At 45.0% G+C, this 20,429-nt stretch overlaps 1 protein-coding gene across 4 annotated transcripts in view; it reads left to right on the plus strand.

The window, feature by feature from the left end:
- The first annotated feature begins 814 nt into the window (after positions 1-814).
- The window catches only part of METTL9 (methyltransferase 9, His-X-His N1(pi)-histidine), a 52,844-nt gene continuing 33,229 nt past the window's right edge, over positions 815-20,429 (plus strand). For 2 of the 4 annotated variants that reach the window (XM_062180737.1, XM_062180738.1), the window contains exons 1-2: positions 815-1,065; positions 18,179-18,369. In XM_062180737.1, the coding sequence (XP_062036721.1) occupies positions 901-1,065; positions 18,179-18,369 (356 nt within the window). In that variant the 5' untranslated portion in view covers positions 815-900. The remainder of the gene's footprint in view (positions 1,066-18,178; positions 18,370-20,429) is intronic. The other 2 variants (XM_062180736.1, XM_062180735.1) reach the window with 2 other exon arrangements.

Raw genomic sequence — 20,429 nt, forward strand, 5'->3', positions numbered from 1 at the left:
CCAGGAAACCAAGCTTGGGGTCTTCCTTCTTGGGCAGGGTCCCCAATACAGCAGAACACTCATCAACCGTGCGTAGTCGCACTCCTGCCTCTGAGAAACCCGTCGCCAGTGACTCGTCAGCCTGGAGAAGCGGGGGGCAGGCAGCGATGGTGGGAAGGCCAGTTGGGAGGGAGGGGTCCGTGGCGTCCTTTCCCCTCAATCTCGCCTCGCAGCTGCCGCTAAGCAGGGTGGGGATCTGGCTCGTGGCCTCCAAATGCAAACCGGAGACCAAGCAGCTGGTCCGGTAACAAGAACTGGCAGGGGCCGTCTCTTTGGAAAAGTCTCGAAGCCCTAGGTCATCTCCTAGGTCAATCTACGCGATCAGAAGTCCCACCGGGGGTCGGGCTGAGAGGCCCAGAGGCAACTGCTAAGGCGAAGACAGACCAGAGGTGCTGTGGGCACCACCGTGGAGGGGCAGGAAGCAATTACCGCCTGTCCTAAATACGTGAAAATCCTCTCCGCCATTACCTGCGGCCGCGACCGCGCAGAGAAGCGGGAACGCGCGTCAGGAGAGTGCGCGCTCCCTTTGTCCCGCCTCCCGGCCCGCTCATTGGACGGAGCGCGCGCGCCCGGAGGAAACGCGCCGCGGCCGCTCGTACGTGCTCCGGGTGGAAACTGGCGCCGGCGGTGGCGGCGTTCCGCGGCCGGAAGGGAAGGGGAGGCGACGGGCTTGTGCGCCGGCCGCTCCTCCCCGCCACCCCCTCCCCCGCCTCGGCCCTGAAGGGGCCGGATGGGCAAGTTGGACGCGATGGCTCGAGCCCGGGCGGCGGCGGCGGCGGCGGCAGCCGGAGGCGGCGGCGGCGCCTCCTCCTCCTCGCCCCGGCGCCGGCGGTGATCGGGCGCTAGCGGCCGCGGCTCCCGATGAGACTGCTGGCGAGCTGGCTGTGCCTGAGCCTGGCGTCCGTGTGGCTGGCGCGGAGAATGTGGACGCTGCGGAGCCCGCTCAGCCGCTCCCTGTACGTGAACATGACGAGCGGCCCCGGCGGGCCGGCGGCGGCCGCGGGTGGCCGGAAGGAGAACCACCAGGTACTGGCCGGGGCCGGGGCCGCGGCCGGGGCGGGGGCGTGGCGGCCCGGCCTTCCCGCGCTCGGCCCCGCTATTGTGCCCGGAGCGAGGCGAGGGGGCCACCGTCCGACCCTCGCCCCGGCCCCTCAGAAAGTTTCCCCTGCGTCCTGGCCGTCGGGCGCGGGGCTCCGCGACGGCCCTGGGCGCCCGGCCCGGCCCCGCAGCGCCTTTTGTTCCCGGGCGCGGGCGGAGGGCGGCCCTCCCTCTCCCCTCCCCCGGCCGGAGCGTGGGCGCCCCGGAGCCCCGCATTGTCCCCGGGTCCCCGGGCGGTGGCGGCGGGCGCTCGGCCACCAGGTTGTCCGCTGGAGGAACTTCGGGACGGTGTGGGTCCGGGGCCACCTGGGGACCTGCGATTGAAAAAAAAAAAAAAAAAAACCCACAAACTCATTACCCCTGATTCCCGAGAAGCAACAGAACGAAAACCCAGTGCTTCTTTTTGTCTAGTGGAATCCTAGAACCTGCAGAGGGTCCTAAAGAGATTCAGCCGAGCCTCGAGAGCCGGTTAACTCTCCCGGCTTATTCGGGTGACATTTTCCCTCAGCGCTTAAAAAAAAAGTGTTTGACAGGTCCTCTGGCTCGCGTCCTTACCCACCGTTTCTTTCTGAACGTGGGCGAGATCGCCCTTGAACTTGGATTTAGTTAGCTGACCGGAACGGCTGTGCTCCTGCGGAAGATGATGCAAGGGGTTTTAAAACAGAAGGGAGCAACAGGGAGTCCTTGAATCGGAGTTGCCGTGTTGGATCGTGAGCGATGCGATGGGACCAGTTGGGTGGTCTTTAGTTTTGTGCCACTTAACGAAGTATGTAACAGGCCAGCCGTAGAATTAGGGTGAGGGATTTCATATTTGACCATAATGGAGTTTGCAGCTAACCTTAAACATTCGTGCAAGGGAGTCTTGTAAGCCCTGCCAGTGTGGGCTCATGATAGCTAGCGTTTGCAACTATTTGAGAGCACAGTAACTCATGATTCCCCATATCGTCATCATTTTTATGTATTCCTCATTTTCCTGTGTTATTTTCTTACTATGCCAGATGTTAGAGACTTTACACCCAGGTTGATTGCGTGTGTTTTAGGGAAGGTAAATGATTATCTAAGGAGATAAAGCAATTCACTTAGAAAAGGAACATTTAATTCTTATCTTGTAAATATTTATGGTGACCTTTTTTCTGTTTTTAAAGGAATGCCAAGTTTCTCTACAGTTTTTGGAAATCCCTCAGCAATTTATTAGGCCATCACTTCTATGATATCACTGGAAATGTCCAAATATATTGTACACAACTAATTGTAAAACCAGATTGATTGCTGTGAATTAATTACTTATATGAGTTAATTCTTATGGAAACAATACTAAAGTACTGTGCGGTTAATTGTATATTGTTATCAGAATGTCACATATCCATATGGAACATGGATAATGGTGTACAACAATGAATTAGAAATGTCAGTTTAAACAAGCAACTGAAATAAAGTCCTGGATAGGAAAAAAAAAAAATGATTTCTGTCGACATGGAATTATGATTGTTGGTGTTTGTGAAGATATTTGACATGATTATTTTCTACTGCAGCAACTTGATTCGTTTTCAGTGCTCATAAAAGATTTGCACCTTAACAATTGAAAACTTTTTAAAAAGTCTGATTTTTATGTGGACATAGCCTGAGAAAATCTCCCAACAGAGAATACTTTCTAGTTCTGTACCTTTTTAAAGCTGAGTTGGTAAAATTTTCGTGAAAACTAACGCAGGTTTCAGATACCTCATTGACTTCGTTACGTGTCTCGGACACTGGCATGCATTGGTGTGTTTTAATCAGTTGCTCTAGCAATTTGGCAGGTAATTCTTCAGGCTGAAGATCAATCTCGTGCTGAGTATTTAGGGGGATCAACTGTTTTCCTTAGAATAATGAATCCGAATACTAATTTTGAGATTAATATAGTCACATTATGAAAATAATTGTCCATGAATCAAGATTAATTGAACAAAAGAAAAATGTGTGTAGAAAAAAGTGTCATAGATAAAGTAAATGGACAGTTGGAGGCCGTCCATTCTGCTTTGTGGTGGAGGTGGTGATGTGTTATGTTATAGTCCAGGATGGTGAGTTTGTCTTATAACTTTGTTGCTTGTGAAGTAACTTTAATGGCTTTTCCCCTTTCCCATTAATTGTTTTATACAAGGTCTTCTGGTGTTCATTTGGGAGTGTGGCTCCCATAGCCAGCCACATCTGGTTCTTTTGGAGTTACATGAAAGTAGAATTATGGATTTGATTGAACCATACTTAGCACAAGTTTTCCTTCTGGTTATTTTATGAAGGAATTATGATGGAGGAAGCTATGGTTAAAAGAGAGGTCTTGGGCAATGCTTATTTATTAAATATTGCTGCTTAGTTAGTATAGCCTGGAGAAGAAGCGAGGCTCCTTTGTGCTCAAGCGGCTCTACAGCTATCATCACAGCACCATTTTAATGACTTGGTCCTGTGTGCAAGCTTCAGAACTGGGATTGTGCTTCGTTTTGAGCAAGCAAGAAGCCAGGGCTTCTTTGAGACCAGGGCGATGTCTTGTGAAGTAAGAATAGCTTTCTATTTGTACATGTTTACCAAGAAAAAAGTTAAAATATGGTTTTGTCACGTGAGAGTTTCATATATGATATGCAAGTTTCAGTGTCCACAAATAAAGTCTGGCTGAAACAGGGCAGCCACAGAAGTTTTCCTGTCATCTGTGAGTGCTCCTGGGCTTCAGACGCAGAGTTGAGTAGTTGATGCTGTGTGGCCTGCATGCCCCAAATACTTACTGTCTATCCCTTGACAGAATGAGTTTTCCTAAGAGAAGCATTCCTAGTGTCCTTACCAGCAGAGATAGCGAGAAAGAGAGAGAGAGAGAGAGAGAGAGAGAGAGATTGTGTGTTTGTGTGTGTGTGTATATATTTTTTAAAAATTTATTTATTTGTTGACAGGCAGAGTGGACAGTGAGAGAGAGAGAGACAGAGAGAAAGGTCTTCCTTTTTTCGTTGGTTCACCCCCCAATGGCCACTGTGGCCGGCGTGCTGTGGCTGGTGCACCGCGCTGATCCGAAGCTAGGAGCCAGGTGCTTCTCCTGGTCTCCCATGAGGGTTCAGGGCCCAAGGACTTGGGCCATCCTCCACTGCACTCCTGGGCCACAGCAGAGAGCTGGACTGGAAGAGGAGCAACCGGGACAGAATCCGACGCCCCGACCAGGACTAGAATCTGGTGTGCCAGCGCCGCAGGCGGAGGATTAGCCTAGTGAGCTGCAGCGCCGGCCAAGATTTATTTTAGTTATTTGAAAGGCAGAGTTACAGAAAGGCAGAGGCAAAGACACACACACACACACACAAAGAAGTCTTCCATACGCTGGTTCACTCCCCAGATGGCTGCAACAGCCGGAGCTGGGCCAATCCGAAGCCAGGAGCCAGAACTTCTTCCGGGTCTCCCACACAGATGCAGGGGCCCAAGGACTTGGACCATCTTCTATTGCTTTTCCAGGCCATAGCAGAGAGCTGGATTGGAAGTGGAGCAGCCAGGGCTGAAACTGGTGTCCATATGGGATGCCAGCACTGCAGGTGGCAGCTTTACCTGCTACACCCAGCAATATATTCTTAATAACAGGTTGAAGAATGGGGAGGTTGACTCACTGGGGAAAAACAGAGTAGTGAGAAACTATTAGGTATCACTTTTCAATGTTGACAGATTGAGAAGTTGAAAAGAAAATGATAGCAAAATGCTTCAGATCTAGTCTTTTTGAAGCATTGCACTTAGTGCTTAGAGTTGATGTGAGTATTATGGAGCTCTTGAAACTAAAAAGGACCTTGAAGCCCACTAACTAGGTTCTTGGTAATAACAGTCATTCAACAGCTTCTCAATTGATAGAGTGAAAAAAAGTTAGAGAACTTGTTGGAACTAGACCATGACAGTTTCTCCAGGTGTAAAGTTTTTTTTTTTTTAAACCCAGATAATATTCAATATCCGGAATTGTTAAAATATAACAAAATTGCAAGCATATGTATATCTGTAACTTTTTTCCTCTTCTTATATAAGCTCAGAACTGTGCTATGCCACAAGCAATGATGGATTCAAGAAGGATTGAAATCATTTGCTTGCTTTTTCTTTTCTTTTCCCCAAATGGGAATATACTTGGACACAGTTGCAGCCAAAGTCAAATGTGCCGAAGGACTGATCCAGTTTCCTGTTTCTTTACCCCTCATTTACCTTGTGGAGGCTGAGCAAGTCAGGCCCGAGTTAACAATGCTTCAGGGCTGTCAGCCAGCTGGCCAGGCGGACCCTGACGGATTGCTGTCCTCTCAACTGCTTTCCAGGTCCGGAGGCCCCTGCACCGAATACCAAAGAGACTTTGGAAAGGGTTTCTTTCCTTCCTTATAACCTGTATTGAAACCCTGACCAAGTGTTTCACAAAACACTATCCCCTTTGAAGGTTCCCTGGAAGACCCTGTTGTTCAGATCCTTGAAGCTTTGTTAACAATCTTAGGGTGGTGAAATCCAAACAATGACTGAGAATGTGAAGGGAGGGTTGCCAGTCATTTATTAAAGCTGAAGCAACTCAGTCTGTATAAATGCTTTATCCCCATGCCTGTGACGCTGCCTGTGGCTTTACACATTAAGGGCTCAAGGAGATTATCAGGTTGGTTTGTGTATTTACTTCTCTGCTTCTCTGTGTTTCGATATAAGAAGACGTCAGTGGTGAAACGCCTGGCCTGTTTTGGTTAACACTGCAGAATCTGAGAATGTGGTTTTTGGATCATAAGCTGTCAAGATCAGCCTGCTTGGTCTGACCCTTCTGTGTAGCAGAAAAAGAGAGTGTTCATGGATCCCAAGCTGTGGAGCCTTTGGGGTGTTTTTGGTGGGCTTGAGTTCCTCGGGTCTTTGGTTGCCTATTTCTTTTGCGAATGGCAGGTTGCCCAGACCTACAGTGTGGTTTTTCAGCATTCCCTTGAATTGCACTTCTCCAGCCTCTTTTCTGTCCTGTTGGATGAGAAAGGGAAAGGACGTGAACAGTTACCGTGCGTCTATTGTGTGACGGGCACTCTAAATCTATTATGCCCTTTAGTCCACCCAGCTGAGGTAGGCAGTGCCATCTCCACTTTCCAGAATGAAGGTTAAAGCTAAGAGAGATGAGCACAGAGATACAGGCCGTGGAGCTGGGGTTTGAACCCAGCTTTGTCTGGTTTCAAGGCCTGGGATTTTCCCACTGCTTGGTGATGTTCCTCCGAGTAAACCTTGTGTTCGAGGGGAGGTGCTATTTAAATAGGCTCACCTTTTATTTTACTTTATTTTTTATTTATTTTCTTTTTTAGATTTTATTTATGTATTTGAGAGGTAGAGTTATAGACAGAGAGAGGGAGAGACAGAGAGGTCTTCCATCCACTAGTTCACTCCCCAAATGGCCACAACTGCTGGAACTGGGCCTATCTGAAGCTAGGAGCTGGGAGCTTCTTCCAGGTCTCCTACATGGGTGCAGGGGTCCAAGCACTTGGGCCATCCTCTGCTGTGTTTCCAGGCCATAGTAGACAACTTCATTGGAAGTGGAGCAGCCCGGGCATAAACTGGGGCCCATATGTTGTGCTGGTGGAAGCTTAGCCTACTAGTCACAGTGCTGGGCCCGAGGCTTACCTTTTTTTTTTTTTTTTTTAAAGATTTATTTATTTATTTGAAAGTCAGAATTACACACAGAGAGAAGGAGGGACAGAGAGAGAGAGAGAGGTCTTCCATTCGCTGGTTCACTCCCCAACTGGCCGCAATGGCCAGAGCTGCACTGATCTGAAGCCAGGAGCAAGAGCTTCTTCCTGGTCTCCCATATAGGTGCAGGGGCCCGAGCACTTGGGCCATCTTCTACTGCTTTCCCAGGCCATAGCAGAGAGCTGGATTGGAAGTGGAGCAGTGAGGACTTGAACCAGAGCCCATATGGGATGCCAGCACTGCAGGCGGTGGCTTTACCCGCTATGCCACAGCACTAGCCTACGCTCGCCTTTTTTTTAAGATTTATTTTATTTATTTGAAAGATAGAGTTACAGAGAGAGGTAGAGAGATAGAGAGAGAGAGAGAGAGAGATCTTCCATCCTACGGTTCACTCCCCAGATGGTTGCAACGGCCGGAGCTGTGCCGATCTGAAGCCAGGAGCCAGGAGCTTCTTCTGGGTCTCCCACGTGGGTGCAGGGGCTCAAGGACTTGGGCCATCCTCTACTGCTTTCCCAGGCCGTAGCAGGGAGCTGGATCGGAAGAGGAGCAGTCGAGACTAGAACCAGCGTCCATATGGGATGCTGGCACTTAAGGTCAAGGCTTTAACCCACTGCGCCACAGTGCCAGCCCCTAGGGTCACTTTCTTAATGAGGGGCTGCCCCCACTCTCCTGGGCCTCTGTGTGAGCATTGAAGTTAGGTGAAGTATGCAAAACACTAGTTGAAGATTTTGTAGTTTTTGAGTTAGATGAGGATGAGACAATTGTTTGAAGTTCTGGCTTTTATCTAGTTTGTTCCTGCTTTTTTGTAAAGTTTAATGTTTAAAACAAACACCTGTCAACGGTGTCTTTTTTGTTTGACACCATCCAGTTATCAGTTTCCGTTACCAGTTGAGTGTCCAACAGTGCAATCCTATTCTGACCCTAACTAGCTGGAATTACTTAGGGTCAGACTCTATTAAGGGGTCAGACCCACAAGCCTGTCCTCTAAGCCAGCTGTAAGTTCTTAGTTCTCAGGCTGCTGGTGCTTCTGTCCATCTTGGTTACAAATTAGGGGGTTCCTCACCCTCTCCATCAGGTTTGATAATTTGCCTTTACTGGTTTATTATAAAGGACACAGCCCAGAACAGCCAAATGGAAGAAATGTGTAAAGAAGGTATGGTAGGGTAGAGGATGGCATAGAACTTCCATGTCTCTGTGGTGAACCACTCTTCCAGCATATCAAGTAATTAATATGTTTAATTAATCAATTAATATTAAGCAACCCAGGAGCTCCTAGAACCCAGTAGTTTGGAACCTTTTTTTGAATAGGTCTCATCATAGAAACATGCTTGATTAATTCAGCTCCTTTCCCATCCTCGGAGATTAAGGAGTAGGGTGGAGAGCTTCTATCCTCTTAATCCTGCTTTGGTCCTCGTCCTCAAGCTGTCTAGATTACTCTCCTACTCAGAAATCATCTTGTTAGCATACCAAATAGCATACTCTGGAGATTCCCAAAGGTTTGAGGAGCTCTCTAATAGGAACTTGAAACAAAGATGAAATATTTATTTTTTATCATTTTGTCTAAAATCAATAGATCCTTTTTATTTTATATTTATATATTAAAGATTTATTTATTTGAAAGTCAGAGTTACACAGAGAGGTGCAGAGAGAGAGAGAGAGAGGTCTTCCATCCACTGATTAATTCCCCAACTGGCCGCAACGGCTGGAGCTGCGCCGATCCGAAGCCAGGAGCCAGGAGCTTCCTAAGGGTATTCCACGTGGGTGCAGGGGCCCAAAGACTTGGGCCATCTTCCACTGCTTTCCCAGGCCATAGCAGAGAGCTGGATCAGAAGTGGACCAGCCGGGACTTGAACCAGTGCCCATATGGGATGCTGGCACTGCAGGTGGTGGCTTTACCTGCCACACCACAGTGCTGGCCCCAATCCTTTTTGTTTTTTAAGAGTCAGAGTTGTCCTATCTGTGGGTTTCACTTCTCAAGAATTAGCAGTGACTGAAACTGAGTCAGGATAAAGCAGGGGAGCTGGGAACTCAGTCCAAGTTTCCCGTGTGAGTGGCAGAAACCCTATTACTTGAGCTACCATCACTGCCTTCCAGATTCTGCATTAACAGGAAGCTGAAGTCAGGAGTTGAGCCCAGGCACTCCAATATTGAACTAGGGCATCTTAACCAGAGTCTTGACCTCTAGGCTAAATGTACACTGCAGTAAATTGGTTTTCTATAACTTTCTAATCCTACTGGAGTGCTCAAATCTTTCGTATGGTGGGGGGAAAAAGACTATTCTATCTTATATACATGTTTGACTAGTTGAGAGTCTCCAAAAAATAATTTCAGAAAGATTTTTTTATATATTCCTCAGTCTGATAAGCAAATATTATTTTATAGGAAAATTGCATTTTTTTTAAGATTTTATTTATTTGTTTGAGAGGTAGAGTTACAGACAGTGAGAAGGAGAGACAGAGAGAAAGGTCTTCGATCTGTTGGTTTACTCCGCAGATGGCTGCAACGGCCGGAGCTGCGCCGATCCAAAGCCAGGAGCCAGGTGCTTCTTCCTGGTCTCCCATGTACTTGGACCATCTTCTGCTTTCCCAGGCCATAGCAGAGAGCTGGATTGGAAGAGGGGCAGCTGGGACTAGAGCTGGCTCCCAAATTGGGTGCCGGTGCCGCAGGTGGAAGATTAACCTACTACGCCATGGAGCTGGCCCCAAATTGTCTTCTTTGAAGGAGTAATTCATCAATGTAGGTTATATAATATTAGATGATGTTCATGTTCTTAATGAAGAAAATTTTAGACAACATGATCGTATTAGTTTACTTTTTGTAACTTAAAAATACCTACGAAGAGCTTCTTTGGGAACACAAGGTTATTTCAGCCTAAAATTTGGAAATTACAGTTCAGGATCAATCCATAGTCTGGTGTCTGTGAAGCTAATTGTGGCAGGTGGAGAGAGACAATCACAGGGTGAGCCGGGGGGGGGGGGGGGGAGGGAGAGGGAAATGAGAGAGAACCTCAGCCAAACTTGAACTCAAGCAAAAACTCCCATGAGAACTCGAGGGCATGCTCCCAGTGACCTAACGATCTCTGGCCTCACCTCCTTTCTGCCACAGTTAGATCAAATCTGCACCTTTAATCTATCAACCATTAGCATAAAGACATCAGAGATTAAATTTAAGCATCTGTGTGAGTTTTGGGGCTGCAAGTCCTGCTGGACCCGTAACACCTAATATTTCATTACTTTGATGAGCTAATACTTTCAAGCACTCATTTGGAAATACTATTGTCCGCGTGTTTGGCTATATATTATTTGGATAATTATTAATGTCTTGCAGTCTTGTTGCAAGGACTGAGTATTGCTATTTCATTTCTAGAAGATGTTATGTTTAGTTATCACATCCTGTTTCATTCGTTGCATCAACAAATAACTGCATGGAATAATTCTGGTTTGATTAGAGTTTGTTATTCAAAAGATTTCCTTGGTTGTTTAGTGGGACAAAATTTGAGTGAGCTTTGAAAGTAGATGCTAATAGGATGTGTTTGCAGACACTGGTCTCCAGCTGAGGAGTCCAGCCCCACAGTAGAGCTAGCAATAATCCTTCCAGTGTGGAAACAAGCTTAGTACTTTGTTCTTGCCTGTGCACCTCTATAGTCTTCAAGAGCACACATTCAAAGAACGCATCTGCTTGAAAGTGACCAAAAGCCTGTGATGGGAGAGAAAACCCCAGGGTCTGCCATATGGACTGCAGGGGTTCCTACACTAATTTTCTCTTAGTTGGCTGAAGGACAAGGTGACTACTCATTTAAGGCTTGAAGGTCCTAGCTGAGATCTTAGTCCCATTTCTTGCTTCTCTTGATTTCTTGTTAGTTTTCTCCTCTGGAATGTAAGTTCTCTGAGACTATTGAGTCTGGCTTTTAATTTTATCAGCTGAAGTCCCTAGAGCACAAGATGGGATAGTTAGGAAGCACTACTGCACAGTCTCAACAGCGACATGTAGTAAATCCATGTAGGTGCTCTTAAACAGTGGCAATTTTGCCCCCTTCATGGGACATTTGGGAATACCTGGGACATTTTGGACTGTTAGTTGGGGTAGTGCTCCTGACATCTGATGGATAAAGGCTAGAGATGTGGGTAAACATCCTATAATGTGTAGGACAGCCCCTAATGCCAATAGTACCAAGGTTGAGAAATGCTGGCCTATAGGAATTTAGTTGCTATCTGGGTTTGATTATCTTTTTTTGTTAGGCATATCCAGTCCAGTTTAATTGGCAGATAGTCCTGTGTTCTGTTTTCTCCTTTCCTTTTATTTTTTTTTTTTCAAATATTTATTTACTTATTTGAAGGTCAAAGTTACAGGGAGAATATATCTTCCATCTGCTGGCTCACTGCCCAAATGGCTGCAATGAGTAGGGCTGGGCCAGGCCAAAGCCAGGAGCCAGGAGCTTCTTCCAGGTCTCCCACATGGGTAGCAGGGGCCCAAGGAATTGGGCCATCCTCTGCTGCTTTCCCAGGCTCATTAGCAGGGAGCTGGATCCGAAGTGGAGCAGCTGGGATAGGAACCAGCACCCATATGGGATGCCAGCCAGCATTGCTGATGGTGGTTTTACCCACTATGCCACAATGCTGGCCTTCTGTGTTCTTTTCTCAGGCACACAGACTAGGTAGGTCAGTGAAAAGAGGCTTCTCTGAAAGAAACTCGTAGACAACATGTACCTGGAGCAGGAGCCTGAAGGAGCTGGAGCTGCTTGGGGACCCAGGCTTTCCACTTGTTCAGAAGTTACGAGGCACCACCTGAGACATACAGTGCTTGGGCAGATGACTGGCGCACACTAGGTGCTCAGTGTCTGCAATTGTGGCTTGCTTGCTTTGTACAACTTTCCATGGGTGGATAGCTTTAACCAGTTTGCAGCATTGCATTTAAGCAAGGCCCTGCTGAAACCCAGTGGCAGCTGTCACTGTGATTATCGTTATCATTCCTCCAGGATTTTGTTAAACTCCCAAATTCTGTCTGTTTAGACTGCATATAATTCTTAACAATAACTCATTGGAAGAACATTGATTGTCCATCTGCATCTGTGTCCTGTATTTATGAAGCTTTCATCTACCTGGGAAGATAGACACCAAACATGCAATTATGTATACTTAATTCAGGACTTAAAATGTTGCCAAGGAGAAATAAGAGATGTATGTGAGGATGGTATTTCCTGAGGAATTATTTAGGAGAAAGAGCCAATGGGGTGGTGCAAAGTATAGAGGGCAGAGGAAGTACCATGCAAGACAGCCGTGGGATAGGAGCCTTCCAGGAAAGGAAAGGACAGAGTCCTGTGATGTGGTGAGGGACCATGAGGTGAGGGTGTGGACACAGAATGGACAAACGTCGGGTTAGGCCTCGTAAGCCACATTGAACATTTTGCATAATTGTCCTTATTCCTTGAAGCAGTGTAGTGATAGGATTAATTACATTAATTTTTTTTTTCATTTTTTAAGAGTTTTGTTAGGTCATTTTGTTTTCAAACTACTTTTAATTTCTGGAAGATCAACTTGCTATCTATATGTGTATGTTTTACAAATAGCAGCTGTGTTGAGGTAAATTCATATACCTTAAAATTTATCCTTTTAAAAAGTACGACTCAGTGGTCTTACAATTCACAAATTAAGTGTTGCCACTACCTAATTTTGGAATGTTCCTGTTAGCAGTCATCCCATTGCTTCCTCCCACCAGCCCCTGGTGATCACAATCTATTTCTCTCTCTGGATTTGCATATTCTAGACATTTCATTTAAATGAAATTATACAATATGTGTGGCCCTTTGTGATTGGCCTGTTTCACTTAACATAATGTTGCCAAGGTTTATCCGTGTTAGAGCATGAACCACTACTTTGTTCCTGTGGGTGATGCCTTTCTGTTGTATGGACTTACCACATCTTGTTTCTCTGTAGGTTGATGGACATTTGAGTTGGTTCCACTTTTTGGCATTTGTGACTAATGCTCCTGTGCAGTTGATATTTGTATCATGCAAATGGTCAGGAGGGATACAGATGTCAACCTTTATCTTAGCGGAGTTTCACTTGTGTTTATTCTGTAGCACATTCTGTCCAGTGAGCAGTTTCTTTTCTGAGAGGCTTATGTGTCAGCAAAGGTTCAAGGACTTGTGTTAAAGTTGATGAGTGGAGAGGTGTCATCAAAAACTTGAGTCTTCTTTTGGACACTTCAAAGCAGTATTTTCAGTTAATAGTGCCAATTCTTGCTTAGTTCTGGAAGTTAGAGTTCATTTTTGATCTAGTTGTCCATTTGCAAATGGATGCCAAAGAATTCTTAGCTCTTCTGTTTACTTGAATAACTTCTTGTCCACATTAATAGAATATACCTGATTACCTATTACCAAGGTGGTGGTTTTCATTTGGGTTAGTCATTTCAGAGAATGAAAACAAATAAAAGTCACAGTGCTTCAGTGTTACAGAGTTCAGCATGTGTACCAGAAGGTCATGAGTGTAATAAAAAGTGGTTTACAACCTGCACTGCACTGGGGTATAACTTTAGGCATAGAGGTATTATGAATTAGTAAATGATTAAGCAAGAGCCTTTTCTGACCAAGGGAAAAAAGTGTAGGCAGTGAATGTAAGAAGCTTCATAGCTTCATAAAGAGTGAGAAGTTGGGTGATCACTGACATCAACTGTCAATTGTTAAATCAACAACAGGAGCCACTGTGCACTTGCTCCCCATGTAGGACATCTGTCCTTAATGTGTTGTACTATGAGAATTAATGGCAAAACTAGTCTTCAAACAGTACTTTATACATTGTGTGTCTGTGTGGGTGCAAGCTGTTGGAATCTTTACTTAGTATAGAGTTGAGCTTCTGTATATAAAGATAATTAAAAATGAATCTTAATGAAGAATCGGATGAGAGAGGAAGTAGGAGGTGGGATGACTTGGGAGTGGGAGACCGGGTATAGGGGGAATAACCACTATAATCCAAAAGTTGTACTTATGAAATTTATATTTATTAAATAAAAGCTTTCTAAAAAAAAGAAAAGTAAAAGTAAGTTTATATAAAGTCCGAGCAATTTTTTTTTTTTTAAACAGGCAGAGTGGATAGTGAGAGAGAGAGACAGAGAGAAAGGTCTTCCTTTTTGCCTTTGGTTCACCCTCCAATGGCCGCTGTGGCCAGCGCATTGCGCTGATCCAAAGCCAGGAGCCAGGCTTCTCCTGGTCTCCCATGGGGTGCAGGGCCCAAGCACTTGGGCCATCCTCCACTGCACTCCTGGGCCACAGCAGAGAGCTGGCCTGGAAGAGGGGCAACCGGGACAGAATCCGGCACCCCGAGCAGGACTAGAACCCAGTGTGCCGGCGCTGCAAGGCGGAGGATTAGCCTGTTGAGCCACGGCGCCGGCCAAAAGTTCAAGCAATTAAAAGATAGTCATTTTTATAATTAAATTTTTTAAAAGATTTATTTATTTACTTGAGGCGGAGTTTCAAACAGAGAGAAAGAAAGGTCTTCCATCCACTTCCATCCCCAAGGCTGCAATGGTTGGAACTGGGCCAATCTGATGCCAGGAGCCAGGAGCTTCTTCTGGGTCTCCCACACAGGTGTAGGGGCCCAAGCACTTGGGCCATTTTCCACTGCTTTCCCAGGCCATCAACAGGGAGCTGGATTGGAAGTGGAGCAGCCAGGACTCAAACTGGCACCCATATGGGATGCCAGCACTGCAGGCAAATGCTTAACCTACTATGCCACAGTGCCAGCCTCAAAATATTTTTATTTACCATACTTTTTAATAAACATTGGGGAATTTTTTGATTAACCATAATTATGCATATTTATGAGGTACAATGTTAACATTTCAATGCACACATATAATATATACTGATCAAAGCAGGATAATCAGTGTTTCTCTTTGATGTTACTTTATGAATGGAGCCTTGTAGCTTCACTCTTCCGTTTGTTCAGAAAATATATAATAGGTTGATGTGAACTTTAATCACCCTGCTGTGCTGTGTGGCCCTAGAAACTTTTTCCTTCTATCTGTGGTTTGGTACCCATTATCCAAACTCCTTCTATTCCCTCTCTAGTAATTACTGTTCAATGTATGTTCAAATTGGCTTTTTTATTTTTAAGATTTATCTATTTATTTGAAAATCAGAGTTACACAGAGAGGCAGAGAGAGAGAGAGGGGGCTTCAATCCTCTGATTCACTCCCCAATTGGTCGCAACGGCTGGAGCTGCACCAATCCAAAGCCAGGAGCCAGGAGCTTCCTCCAGGTCTCCCACGTGGGTGCAGAGGCCCAAGGACTTAGGCCATCTTCTACTACTTTTCCAAGCTGTAACAGAGAGCTGGATTGGAAGAGGAGCAGCCGGGTCTCTAACTGGTGCCCATATGGGATGCCAACACTGTAGGTGACAGCTTTTACTCACTAAGCCACAGAGCTGGCCCCCAAATTGGCTTTTTTAAAGCTTCTACATATGCAGGAGAACATGTGGCACTTGTCTTTCTGTATCTGGTTTATTTCACGTAAGAATGTCCTTCAGTTCCATTCATTTTACTGCAGATGACAGGATTTCACTTTTCAAAAAAAAAATGATGGAATAATGTTCAATTGTGTGTAAGTATACACACAGTCTATACACTATGTATACACACAGACACACACACACACATACGCACCACATTTTCTTTACCCATTTATTTGTTGATGGACTCCTTGGTTGATTCCCTTTGTTGGCTATTATGAATAGTGCTATAATACACATGGCGATGCAGGTATCTGTTTGATACAATGATTTCATTGCTTTTGGGTATATACCCAGTAGTGGGATTGCTATATCATATGGCAGTTCTATTTCTAGTGTGTTAAGGACTCTCTATACTGTTTTCCATAGTGGCTGTACTGATTTACATACCCCGGACCCCCGTGTATGAGTTTCTCTTTCTCCATCAGCACTTGTCATTTTATATCCTTTTGATAATAGCCATTTTAACTCATTGGCTAGTGATATTGAGTATTTTTCCATATATTTGTTGGCCATTTGTATTTGTTTTTTCTTTTTTAAAAAAAGATTTATTTATTTGAAAGAGTTACAGAGAGAGAGAGAGAGAGAGAGAGAGAGGGAGGGAGGGAGAGGGAGGTCTTCCATCTTATGGTTTACTCCCCAGTTGGCTGCAATGGCTGGAGCTGCCCCGATCTGAAGCCAGGAGCCAGGAGCTTCTTCTGGGTCTCCTGCGTGGGTGCAGGGGCCCAAGGACTTGGGCTGTCTTCTACTACTTTCCTAGGCCATAGCAGAGAGCTGGATCATAAGTGGAGCAGCTGGGTCTCGAACCGATGCCCATATGGGATGCCGGCACTTCAGGCCAGGGTGTTATCCTGCTGTGCCACAGCACCGGCCCCCGTTTGTATTTTTTTGAGCTATGTCTCTTCAGATCTTTTGCCTCTTTCACAATTTGGTTGGTTATTTCATTGATGAATTTTTTGAATTCCTTATATATTCTGGGTATTAATATTTTGTTGCAAATGTTTTCTCCCATTTTGTTAGTTGTTTGTTCACTCTGTTCGTTGTTTCTTTTGCTGTGCAGAAGCTTCTTAGTTTAATATAATCTTGTTTGTCCAGTTTTGCTAACAATCAGGCAAATTAGCACAAATAAATCAACAACTGGAAAGGTTTCATTTATCCAGGATAGGGTACAGAGTTTGTAAAATGATTTTTTAATTTATTTTTTATTTTTTATTTTTGACAGGCAGAGTGGACAGTGAGAGAGAGACAGAGAGAAAGGTCTTCCTTTTGCCGTTGGTTCACCCTCCAATGGCCGCCGCGGTAGGTGCGCTGCAGCTGGCGCACCGTGCAGATCCGATGGCAGGAGCCAGGTGCTTCTCCTGGTCTCCCATAGGGTGCAGGGCCCAAGGACTTGGGCCATCCTCCACTGCACTCCCTGGCCACAGCAGAGAGCTGGCCTGGAAGAGGGGCAACCGGGACAGGATCGGTGCCCCGACCGGGACTAGAACCCAGTGTGCCAGCACTGCAAGGCGGAGGATTAGCCCAGTGAGCCGCGGTGCCGGCTGTAAAATGATTAATCATTGAAATGTAATGTGCCTGTGTGCTTGTTTGTGTTGGTTTATAACTGGTTCCTTTTAATGTTAGTGTTGGGAATGTTGCCCAAGATTTTGTCCAACATTTAGCAAGGTGAGGATGGGTATAAACTTGGTTCACCAATTGTGCAAGCAGTTACGGGACACCTACTGCTGATATCTGTCAGAAGAAGGAAGTTGGTTTTGGCCAGCAAACTCCCTATTGGGAAATATTGGTTGTTTCATAGCAGATAATGGATTAATAGTAGCTGATGTACTCTGCAGATGCAACACTGTTCTTAGTGGGCTTAGTCTTGTTTATCAGGCCATATTAAAGGTGTCTCAGTGTTATTATCATCACTATAGAGTTCTCAACAAATGAATGAATACAGGCTTAGGGGTTTTATTGAACCTTGTCTGAGCACATAGGAGGGGCAAAGCCAGGATTTGATTGTGGGACTGACCCTAAAACTGATGTGCAGTCTACTTCCCTACTTCTCTAGTACATCAACTCGAAGTGGAAGTGGAAGACATTTATTGTGGAAGATTAAATTTCATCTACAGTTGAAGTTCTTGAATTTTGTTTTAAAAACTATGTTCTCTTTAGGGACTATTTCTGGGAATTGGGTTCTTAGCATGTAATTACTTTGATCCTCATTGCAGTATGACCTTAAGTAACTTCTTAATCTTTCTTGAGCAGATTTTGCCCAGGTAAGAATGTTGTATGACTTGTTAAGCATACTTCAGGGTTCCTAAAGATGTCTTCTATACAGCCTTCAAGAAGAAAGGCACCATAATCTGGTCACCGGGGGTGTTAAATTTTGCTCCTTCTCTGCCATTGATTTTTTTCTTTTTGTGATTTTAAGTTTAACAGATTGGATGGCTGATTATTTTCTTATCTAAAAACAGGGTTAATAATTTGCCTTCTGATGTTGAATCTCAGTGAAGGAGAGGCAATAGCTTTTCTAGATCCAAGGGGTATTGTGACCCAAGCAAAGCATCCAGTCAGAGGTCAGTGCCTGGGCTGGTGGTCTGGTTCTGCCACCTGCTAAGCCGCATGACTTGAAAGCTGCTTCACCCTTCCCTCACTCCTTCTACCAGCCTTGAGGGTTATGAGAATTAAATGAGAGGTTGTGTCTGAAGATGTATTTTTATACTTTAAAGGTTATATAAGAGAAAATGATTAACCTCAGAGTACCATGAGATTATATTTGGAAACCATTGATTTGATTTGTGTTTTATTTTTCATTTTTGGATTTCTTAGGTGACATTTTAGTTGTGTGTTTAAAATTTTTTTTCTTTTCTTTTTTTTTCTCCTAGTGGTATGTGTGCAACAGAGAGAAATTATGTGAATCACTTCAGGCTGTCTTTGTTCAGAGTTATCTTGATCAAGGAACACAGATCTTCTTAAACAACAGCATTGAGAAATCGGGCTGGCTATTTATCCAATTATATCATTCTTTCGTGTCATCTGTTTTTAGCCTGTTTATGTCTAGAACTTCTATCAATGGGTAAGTGAATCTTGTACATTTTTTTTTTTATCCTTGGGTTTAAAAAAGGAGACATGAAAAAAAATCACCTTGTTCAACATATTGAACATATTGACCACCTCAGCTGCAACACTTCAAAATCCTTGGCAGTGTGGCTCTGTCCCAGCCTGCTGCAGTTTATGCTTTTTATTTTTATTAGCAGTTAGCACGTTAAAGAAGCCTAATGAAGAGAATACTCCTGACAGGACAGGACAGCTGGGCATCTCAGCAAAGAACTGAGAGCCCAGTCTGCATTCAGACTGTAGTTTTTTTTTTTTTTTAAACACACATTTCAGCTTTTTTTTTTTTTTTTAAGATTTTATTTGTTTACTTGAGAGGTAGAGTTATGGACAGAGAGAGGGAGAGTCAGAAAGAAAAGTCTTCTGTCTGGTAGTTCACTCCCCAAATGACCACAGTGGCTGGAGCTGGGCTGATCCAAAGCCAGAAGCCAGGAGCCAGGAGCTTTATCCAGGTGTCCCACGTGGGTACAGGGGCCCAAGCATTTGGGCCAACTTCTGCTTTTCCAGCAGAAAGCTGGATCAGAAGAGGAGCAGCCGGGACACAAACCAGGGCCCATATGGGATGCTGGCGCTGCAGGCAGAGGCTTAGCTTACTAAACCACAGTACCGGTCCCAGACTGTAGTCTTTATTGATATTGATTCATAGCACTTGAGAAATAGCCTCACAAGTCTGTATTTCTGTGGTGGGAATTATTTAGGACAGTGTTTCTAAGCTTTGAGACACATAGCAGTGACCTGGAGGATCTTATTAAAATGCAGATTATGAGTCAGTATGTCTGGGGTGGGTCCTGAGGTTTTATGTTTTTTTGTTTTGTTTTTTTTTAAAGATTTATTTATTTGGGGCCCAGCACTGTGGTGCAGTGAGTTAACTCCCTGGCCTGAAGCACCGGCATCCCATATGGGTGCCAGTTCTAGTCCTGGCTGCTCCTCTTCTGATCCAGCTTTCTGCTATGGCCTGGGATAGCAGTGGAAGATGCCCCAAGTCCTTAGATCCCTGCACCCACATGGAAGACCTAGAGGAAGCTCCTGTCTCCTGGCTTCAGATCGGCGCAGGTCCAGCCATTGTGGCCATCTGGGGAGTGAACCAGTGGATGGAAGACATCTCTCTCTGTCTCTACATCTCTCTGTAACTCTGTCTTTCAAAGATAAAAATAAATCTTTAATAAAAAAAAAAGATTTATTTATTTGAAAGGCAGAGCCACAGAGAGAGAGGTGGGGGAAAGAGACCTTCCATCTGCTGGTTCTCTCCCCAAATGGCTGCAACAGCCATGTCTGGGCCTAGCTGAAGACAGGAGCCAGGAACTTCATCGGGTCTCCCACATGGGTGGTTGGAGGGTTGAGTAATTAAGCCATCTTCTGCCTTCCCAGATGCATTAGCAGGAGCTGGATTAGAAGAGGAATAGTTCCAGCACTCTGATATGGGTTGCCAGTGTTGTAAGTGGTGGCTTAACCAGCTGTACCACAATGCTGGCTCTAGGTTCTGCATCTTTTAAAAAAAAATTTTTTAAAGATTTCTATTTATTTATTTGAAAGACAGCATTACAGAGATAGAAAGAGAGAGAGAGGGAGATCTTCCATTCCCTGGTTCACTCCTCAAATGGCCTCAATAGCTGGGGCTGGGCCAGGCTGAAGCCAGGAGTATGGAACCCCATCTGGGTCTCAGGTGGGTGCAGGGGCCCAAACACTTGGGTCATCCTTTGCTGATTTCTCAGGTGCATTTTAGCAGGGAGCTGGATCAGAAGTGGAATAGCTAGGACTCTAATCAGTACTTATAGGGGCTGCTTGCATTGCAGGAAGTGACTTAACCACTGTACCATAACACCACCCTTTGTACCTGTTTTTATGTCATGTCTGGGCTCCCCAGAATTTGGTAAGTTTATTGTGCAAATTGTTCCTGAAATGGTTCCTTATAAAAACTTCTCCGGCTAAATCAATCTATGTATCTATCTTTCTTTCTTTCTCTCTCTCTCTCTGTCTTTCTCTCTCTCTTTTTTTCTCTCTTTCTTTCTCTCTCTTTTTTAA

Source organism: Lepus europaeus, chromosome 21 (genome assembly GCF_033115175.1).
Source record: "Lepus europaeus isolate LE1 chromosome 21, mLepTim1.pri, whole genome shotgun sequence".
NCBI classification, from domain to species: domain Eukaryota; kingdom Metazoa; phylum Chordata; class Mammalia; order Lagomorpha; family Leporidae; genus Lepus; species Lepus europaeus.